We start from the raw sequence: 9,143 nt of genomic DNA on the forward strand, positions 1-9,143 counted from the left end.
ACTAGAGCAAGGGTCCCCGCTGCCCTCTGCCTTGCTCTTTCCTGACTGGCCCGGCTTCGTTTCCCACCACCTGGGGGCAGAGTCGAGCAAGGGCAGCCCTGGGCACCCTTAGAGCTGAGTTGGGCTGGGTCATATCCTGCCAGCTGTCAGTGTCATTATTTCCTTCTGCCAAATAGTGAGGTGGTTGGGGCACAAAAAGGGAAAAACTGACTGGAGGGAGGGAATCACCTAGGTAAGTATTCTATATGTCAAGTATCGTTCTGTGGACAGCATGCTCAACTAGAAAAACTGCCCTTAACTCAAGTGTGTACTATAGCTTATCTCCAGCATACAGCTATTTGTTTGGGAGCCTGGAGAGTAATTTGTTTTTGTTTGCCTTTTTTAGGTGGATCCAAGAGCCATATCAGTGCTAGCAAAATGGCAGAATTCATATAGCATCAAAGTTGTCCTGCAAGAGCTTCGGCGCCTAATGATGTCTAAAGAAAATATGAAACTCCCTCAGCCACCTGAAGGACAGTGTTACAGCAATTAATCAAAAGGAAAAACCACAGGCCCTTCCCCTTACCCCTATTCGATTTAAGCAGTCTTCATTTTCCACAGTAGTAAATTTTCTAGATATGTCTTGTAGACCTCAAAGTACTGGAAAGGAAGCTCCCATTCAAAGGCAGTTTATCTTAAGATACTGTAAATGATACTAATTTTTTGTCCATTTGAAATATATAAGTTGTGCTATAACAAATCATCCTGTCAAGTGTAACCACTGTCCACGTAGTTGAACTTCTGGGATCAAGAAAGTATATTTAAATTGGTTCCCATCATCACTGGTGGGGCACATCTAACTCGACTGTGAAAAGACACATCACACAATCACCTTGCTGCTGATTACATGGCCTGGGGTCTCTGCCTTCTCTCCCCTTCCCCCGCCTCCATCCCTCCCTGCAACAGCCCTCCAGCTCGGGGGCTTGTTAGAGTAGATGAGATGTGAAGGTTTCAGGTCGCAGCCTGTGGGACTACTGCTGGGTGTTCGGGGTGCTTTGCCTGCACCCCTGGTTTCTTTCTTTAAGTCTTAAATGATGCCCCCTTCCAAGCCATCGTCCCCTCCCCCCTCTCCTCCACTCCCGCCCTTGGCCAAAGCGTAGATTGTAACCCCTCTGCTCCCCTCTGAGATTGGCCTTTGGTGAGGAATTCAGGGCTCTCCATATCTTCTCTCCCCCACCTTTATCGAGGGGTGCTGCTTCTCCTCCCTCCTCCTCACGTCCCTCTTTGCACTGTCATCACCCAACACTTTACATGACACTCCTTGCTTTGGCCAGAAGCCATCAGGTAAGGTTGGACAGAGTCTCTGACCTCCCTCGTTTAGTTTTGGAACCGCATTTATTCACTCCACCAGCCTGGGAAATAAATTTGGGGTCCTCAGCCCTGCCACCCTCTGCTGTCATCATCAGCTGATGCGTTTTTAGCTCAGGTTTTGATAAGGTGAAAAGAACAGTCACCAGGGTTACTCAGACCTGCCAGCTCTCAGAGTCCTTGGTGGTTAAACTTGGAGAAAGCCCACATGAAGACACTCCTAAGCACACATGGTCCCTCTGAATTGTTTTATTTTCCTGTAATTGCTTTTGCTTTTAAACATTGAAGAAGTTTTGAACAGGGCTCTCATGTGGTCATCCTTGCAATCCATTGGGGTCTAGTTTGGAATCTGACAACTGGAACAAAAAGAACCTTGAATTCAGTTCATACTTTGGTTTTGGTGCTGCTGCTTCTCACGACCCTCAGCAGGGATCCAGAAAGAACTGGGTGTGCACAGCAGATCCCCGAAATTGGCAGGCTGACTTCCTGGCAAATTGCTGCGTTTTTCCACTTTCTGTTCAGGACCACTAAACGCTGAAATGTGGATGCATACCGAAATAAAAGCAATTCATTGTGTACTAAAGTTTTTTTTTTTTTTAATTTAGTATTTGTGTAAAAACACCTTTTGAGCAGCAACTGTCAAAAGTCTGAAAAGCGATTTCCATTCATCTTTTTCTGGGGAAAACCTTAGTTCTAAGGATTTAACATCCTGTAAGCAGAGTTTAACGTAACAGTATTCCATAAGCAGCCTTTTTATTGTCAGACCATTGCCTGATTTTAATATAATAAAAGAAAAGTGTGCGTTAATATTTAACAGGCTGTGCTCTTCTTCCTCTTGGCATATTAATTTAGGGACAGAATTTAATGTTTTGGATGTCTAGGATTCAATAGACATCCTAAAGCAGGGATTGGCAAACTTTTCCTACAAAGGGCCTAAATTTGTAAATATTTAGGCTTTGCAGACCACTAGGCAAAAATCAAGGATATTATGTAAGTACTTAGATAAGAAAAAACAAATTTCCATAAATTTTTTTTATTGGTAAAATTCAAAATAGAGTATAATATTTTTGTAATGTTACTGGCCTAATATGAAGATTGGAGTTCACTTAGGGAATAACATTTTGCTTAACTGGGACTAAAAGTTGCAAATATTCATCTATAAAAATTGTTCTTCATTTGAGAGACCCTACAAGATTAAGCAGTGGGCTAGATTTGGCACATAGACCATAGTTTGCCAACTCCTGTCCTTAAAAGGTGTTAGTTTAAAAAAGGTTCTTCGTTTGCTATTAAGTCTCCACTAGAAGCCATTTATTGGCTGAACTTAGTAGTCTATTGGGAGAAAGAAACAGCTTAAGATTTTCACATGAATTTTTGATGTTTGAAACAAAAGTTTTGATCTGATGATTGACAATTTGTCTACCATCTACTGTGTAAGGAGTAGGGACGTGTCTAGTTGTTTTTACCCAGGATTTGAACTTCCTGCTGTGGTACCACCCGCCTACAGGCAGGAGGTTGGTATCCTGTGGCAGGAACAGGCCATTCCCTTCTGGCTGTTGGGACCAGCTCAGGTGTCAGAAGAACTGGCTGCAAGGAAAAGGCCAGATTCTTCCAATAGGTCACCCTCCAGAAAGCCATGCCTGAGTCTCTGCCAAATGGTCGTTACAGTCCTCTGGAGTGAATGGCTGCTCTCAGTTCTCAAAGTGGATTGGGCCAGAAACACTTGTGGGTTCTTCACTCTGTCAACCCTCCCAAGCAGGGAGGAGGAGGACGAGAGGTTCTAAAATTATTTCAAAATGTTGGAAAACCCCAAAGTAAATTCAAGGCTAAATGTAAAAGCGGTACCTCTTCTGTCCTGAGTTCCCATAGAAGAAAACAAGTCCTATCTCAAAATCTTAGAGTGTATGCTTTGAATCTTACTAGTGGGCTAAGTGGAACTGGGCTTAGGGCCTCAGAAGCTTAAATAGAACGTCTTTCACAGCTGTTTGAATCTGTGATCTTGTGGGCATTATGTCCCACGGTTGTGTAATTAGCCCTTTGTTGTTAGTGTCAAAATTTTATGGATGGGGCCGGGTGTGGTGGCTCACGCCTGTAATCCTAGCACTCTGGGAGGCCGAGGCGGGCGGATTGCTCGAGGTCAGGAGTTCGAAACCAGCCTGAACAAGAGCGAGACCCCGTCTCTACAAAAAAAAAAAAAAATTTTATGGATGGAGTTTAGGCCTAAACTTAGGGCACACAAGAAGTGCTCATCAGGTTCAAAGGGTGCCACTTTTGCCAGGTGATTTCTCTGGTTCACAAACCTCCAGCCCCCAGTCCCCGCCAGGTTTTCTGCCCCAGAGGATATATCCAACTGTTAATTTTTTTTTTTTTTTGAGACAGAGTCTCACTCTGTTGCCTGGGCTAGAATGCCATGACGTCAGCCTAGCTCACCGCAACCCCAAACTCCTGGGCTCAGGAGATCCTCCTGCCTCAGCCACCTGAGTATCTGGGACTACAGGTATGCGCCACCAGGCCCGGCTAATTTTTTCTATATATTTTTAGTTGGCCAATTAATTTATTTCTATTTTTAGTAGAGATGGGGTCTCGCTCTTGCTCAGGCTGGTTTTGAACTCCTGACCTTGAGCAATCCTCCCTCCTCGGCCTCCCCGAGTGCTAGGATTACAGGCATGAGCCACCGCGCCTGGCCCAATTGTTAATTTTCACTGTGTGGAACTTTGGGGTGTGGGGAGGTCTCCACAGTGACCTGACAAAATTGGGGGAGTTGGTAGGTATGGAAGGCACCCCCCCGTTGACCAATAGCAAGCCAGCCGTAGGTCTGTGCTTCCCCGTGACCTCTGACCACCTCCCTGGTCTTGGGGTGAGGCCAGTCCCTTGAGCTGCATCTCTGATCAAGGAAGTTCTTGGGCCCTTTGGGTAGGGGCCCCGTTGGCTGCACTGTCGCCTTTAGTTGTGATGTACAGCGGTATGGACGGTGTCAAGTAAACAGACCAGATCCTGCAGACTCCGTGTTCGCTTGCCATCCTGCCAAGGGATCCCTGCTTGGCCTCTTGCCTTTTCCCTCAGGAGACCCCTGGGGTCTGGACACAGTCACGTTCCTTCTCCTGGCCCGTCCCTGCTCCACGTCACTCCCTCATCATGGAAACCCACGAAGGAAGTTCAGGATGCCGCGTTGGGGGTTTGCTTACTCAGCAGGAAACTCAAGGAGAGTTTGGGAAACATCTTCGCTCTTTCCAGCTTGCAAGAAAGGCTGCTGGCGTGGCTGACCCAGCTCTGAGCTGCGGGGACGATAACAACAGATCTCCCTCGAAGACTTCCTTGTGAGGCCTGCGCAAGGTCACCCGTGTGCCGTCAGAGCTGTCAGGCTGAGGGGACCGCGGCAGATGTCAGTGCTACAGTGTCTCATTGCTGCTGCTCATCCTGTCACCATGATTGCGAAGGCCACATCTTTGGGGTTCCAGTGTGTGTCTGATGCCACGCAGGTGGGTGGGGACAGGTAAGTGTGAAGAGGTCACTCAGTACTAGGCACATGGGTTTAGTGAATGCCTGATCTTTCTGATTTTCCATGAGAAGCTGAAAATGCAGATTTTATATGAAATATCCCAACATTTATGTGGCAATTAACATTTTCACACCCCGTGTGGAATAAACTCAACTCATCCCTGGGCTGCACCCAGCTTTCAGGCCACGGTCGAGACAGCTACATGCGGCCCTCTGTCACCAGTTGCCCTGTCCTCCCAAGATTGTCGATGTTGTGTCCCTTTGACCTCCAGGAGGCCTGTGGTCCTGGCAGCTCTACCCAGGGACGTGTTTGGCGCTTAGAACCTGATTATGAGACCGATGGGAAACACACCCACCGGTCACTGCGCCATTAGTTTATATACCATGAAGAAAAAAACGCTGCTGGTTACAAGTGTAAGAGACTATTGGCCGGCGCGGTGGCTCACGCCTGTAATCCTAGCACTCTGGGAGGCCGAGGCAGGCGGATCACTCGAGGTCAGGAGTTCGAAACCAGCCTGAACAAGAGTGAGACCCCATCTCTACTAAAAATAGGAACAAATTCATTGGCCAACTGAAAATATATATATATAGAGAGAGAGAGAGAGAGAGAGAGAGAGAGAAAATTAGCCGGGCATGGTGGTGCATGCCTGTAGTCCCAGCTACTTGGGAGGCTGAGGCAGGAGGATTGCTTGAGCCCAGGAGTTTGAGGTTGCTGTGAGCTAGGCTGATGCCATGGCACTCTAACCAGGGCAACAGAGTGAGACTCTGTATCAAAAAATGAAAAAAAAAAGAAACTATTAGTTGTAAGAAATGTCCCGATACCGGAGGTGATAGGACGTGAGAGTGTCTGTTTTAGAGTCGGTGAAAGGCAGGGTATATTTGTCACTGTGACAGGAAGTGGGGGGTGAAGGCCAGGAAAGTGCATCTGCCCCTTACACTGCTAGGACAAATCTGAGCTGGAGACCCCATTTTTAGTTGTTAAATAGAGACTATATGCGCCTAGAAAGTACTTCAAACAGACGAGGTGGAGTGCAGGGTGAAGCCCCTCCAAGACTGAGCCACTTTCGGGCCGGCGGTCCCCCCGCCCCCTCCCTCCTGTACAGTTTTGCCCCTTGTTACACGAGTGGGAGTGTGGCCTCACTCTCCTCCCCACCTGGATGTTTCCAGAAGCAGAGCAGCGCCCAGAGATCTGCCCTGCAGCTGAGTGGCTGCGGAGCACCCCAGGACATGACATGCCACCACTTTGGTGGCCAGGCCTTTACCTGGGCCTGAGGTGGTCTCAGTGTTGCACTGCTGTGCCTTGGGGCACGTGTGTGTGCATCTGTCTGTGGAATAAAATGCTAGCGGCGATTCCTCTGAGCAAGCACATGGGCATTTTAAGTTCTGACATTTTCAAATGGCAACTCCCCCTCCTGCCAGCCAGGCAAGCCCAGGGGGCTGCCTTCCTCCCTCTTGAGCGCTCCGTGCCTGCCCATCTTTGAGCTGAACTTGGCTGTGATTGTTTCTCGGGGACGAGGCTGCGTGTCCTTCCTCACGGTGAGAAGCCAACTGCGTCCTTTGCTCATCCTGATTACTTTTCCTCATCATCTGTCAAGTGCCTTATACGTATAAATGGGTTCTTGTCGTCTGAAACTGTCATTGGAAGCATAAACAAGTGGCTCTGGTGTGGCTGGCAGGGCTGGCCGACTGGTGGCCACCTCTGCCAGCCACCTAGTGGCCCTGTGGCACAGGTAGGTAGCTGCACGTGTGCAGTTACATAGGACACTCTGCCCTTGTGGCCAATCGGGGACATTTTCAGTCCCTCCCTCAAGAGGCTGGAAAGTAGCCTCTACCCTCTCCGAGTCCCCCGGATGAGGAGGTGTTGAAATGAGTCACCTTTACACGTGCCTAGCTCTGAGCTCAGGATGACAGCAGATCTACCTCCAGGACTTCCTCGTGAGGCTGAGGCCTGCTCGGGGTCATCCGCTGTGTGCAGATGAGTCAGAGTGGCGCGGCCGGCAGGGCGACCTGACCCCCCGCACCACCCATGGCTCGGCGGTGACGGGGAGTCTGCCTCCCCTCCGCATGTGTCCCTGGTGTCTCCTGCCCGTCCCCGTGCTTTGAGAAGCGCAGAGCTCACGCCAACAAGCTGGTGCTCTCAGTTCGTACTAGAGAAACCTCTTGCCTTCAAAAGCTGGTCCTCAGCCCAACACTTCCTGCCTAGCCCAAGTCACTGTCACCGCTCTGGCTCTCAACTTCGCCCTGGCCCCTCACAGGCCATTCCCCACACCGCTGGGACCCTGCTCAGCTCCCAACCTCACCCCCAGCTCAGCCTTTGCACTTCTGTTCCCTCTACCCAGAATGCTCTTCCTGCGCCCCCTGTCTCTGCACAGTGGGCTCCCCGGGCCCCAGTTGTCACCCACGTGTCTCTCCCCAAGCCCCATCTAAAGTAGCCATCCCCGGTCCTTCCCCATCCACATCAGTTGGTTGTGTTTTATCGTGGCAAGTATTAATATCTGCTGCCTGATTTGTTAGCGTGGCCATTCCTTCCTCCACGCAGCCCGCGCAGGCAGGCGCCTCGCCTGGCTCATTCCCGGTGGCGAAGCCAGCGCTAACAACAGTGCCCAGCACAGCCAGGAGGTGTTAGCTGAACGGACGAATTAGTCCCCAGGGCTGGGCCCGGCCTTCCCCTCTGGGCGGGTCACTTGTGCTTGTCAGGCCACTGGCGGTGACAAGGGAAGGGTCTGGATGTCCTGTGGGGACTCCTGCTGCCTCTGCCCTGTACCCACTAAATGATGGCTGGGTGGAAGGGAAGCGGTGGCTGGGTGGAGGGCAAGCACACGGACAGGCCGGAAGCCAGACCTTCCCCAGCAGGAATGCTGAGGGTCAGGCCTGAGCAGGCCCCTGAGACCAGAGTGGGGCCAGACAGTCCCCATTCTAGTACCGTCCGTGGGGCGGGGGTTAGACGGAAGCCATGGCTTTCAGCTTGGCCAGGAAGGCCTGCCCCTCAGGTTGTTGAGGGTCACCAGCAGAATTGAGAAAAAGCACAGGCCACAGTGGCAGAGAGAAGCCTGCAGGCCACCACCTCCAGAAGCTAAGGCCACCTCCATCCCCTGGGCCTGGCCTTGGGGCTGGCTCCACCTCGGGCCTCCAGGGGCAGATTCCAGCACCACTGTCTGCACCCGGGAACTGAGGTGGTTGCCAAGGATGCTGATTAACGTAAGGGTGAAGCCGCCACCACCGCCCTCAGCCCAGGATGCCGTCTAATAGATGGCAATCGATACGGCTTGGTGTGGTGATGTGAAATTCCTTTATATAGATTTAAAAATATATGTATTTTTTTTTTGTAGAGATGAAGTCTCACTATGTTGCCCAGGTTGGTCTTGAACTCCTGGCCACAAGAATCCTCCAGCCTCAGCCTCCCAAAATGCTGGGATTACAGGCATGAGCCACCATGCCCAGCCTTTACTTTTTCATTTCTTTTTTCTTTTTTTAAGACAGAGTCTCGCTTTGTTGCCCAGGCTAGAGTAAGTGCCGTGGCATCAGCCTAGCTCACAGCAACCTCAATCTCCTGGGCTCAAGCGATTCTCCTGCCTCAGCCTCCTGAGTAGCTGGGACTACAGGCATGCACCACCAAGCCTGGCTAATTTCTTCTATATATATTAGTTGGCCAATTAATTTCTTTCTATTTATGGTAGAGACGGGGTCTCGCTCTTGCTCAGGCTGGTTTCAAACTCCTGACCTCGAGCGATCCACCGGCCTCGGCCTCCCAGAGTGCTAGGATTACAGGCGTGAGCCACCGCGCCCGGCCCAGCCTTTACATCTTTAAAAAATACATTTAAAGCGAAAACCAATTGTCTAGAAGCGCATGCCAAGTACATAATTAGCACAGGTGGGACTCAGATGTGGCAAAAAATCATGTTGGGCTGGGTGACACTGGGGAACATACACAGGCTCGTCACCTGGTTTCTGTCACAACTGAGAATTATATTAATATATTGATATTTATTATCTGCGCCCTCCACACCCCATTAAAATGTCAGCTTCAAGAGGGCAGGGCCAGGGCCAGTCGTGTTCACAGCTGTGCTCTGCTGTGGCACACAATGCCTGGCATACAATAGGTGCTCCATAAATACCTGTGAATGGGTGAGTGGACGGAAGGACTCGAACTCTTGGGTGAGTGGAGGTGAGATCATCCATCCCATCGTGTCTCTACCTCAATGGACCCCAGTTCAGGCCCAGGAATCGGCTTCTTCTGCTTACCAGCTGTGTGCCCCTGGGCAGGTTCATTAACCTCTCTGCCTTTTGGTATCCGCTGCACG

The 9,143-nt window shown here is 50.3% G+C and overlaps 1 protein-coding gene across 9 annotated transcripts in view; it reads left to right on the forward strand.

Annotated features, from left to right (window-relative positions):
- The window catches only part of UBE2V1 (ubiquitin conjugating enzyme E2 V1), a 38,164-nt gene extending 36,234 nt beyond the window's left edge, over positions 1 to 1,930 (forward strand). For all 9 annotated transcript variants that reach the window (XM_076010877.1, XM_012766158.3, XM_076010872.1 and 6 more), the window contains one exon: positions 386 to 1,930. In XM_076010877.1, coding sequence (XP_075866992.1) covers positions 386 to 532 — 147 coding nt within the window. In that variant the 3' untranslated portion in view covers positions 533 to 1,930. The remainder of the gene's footprint in view (positions 1 to 385) is intronic.
- The last annotated feature ends 7,213 nt before the right edge of the window (positions 1,931 to 9,143 follow it).

Source organism: Microcebus murinus, chromosome 16 (genome assembly GCF_040939455.1).
Source record: "Microcebus murinus isolate Inina chromosome 16, M.murinus_Inina_mat1.0, whole genome shotgun sequence".
NCBI classification, from domain to species: Eukaryota; Metazoa; Chordata; class Mammalia; order Primates; family Cheirogaleidae; genus Microcebus; species Microcebus murinus.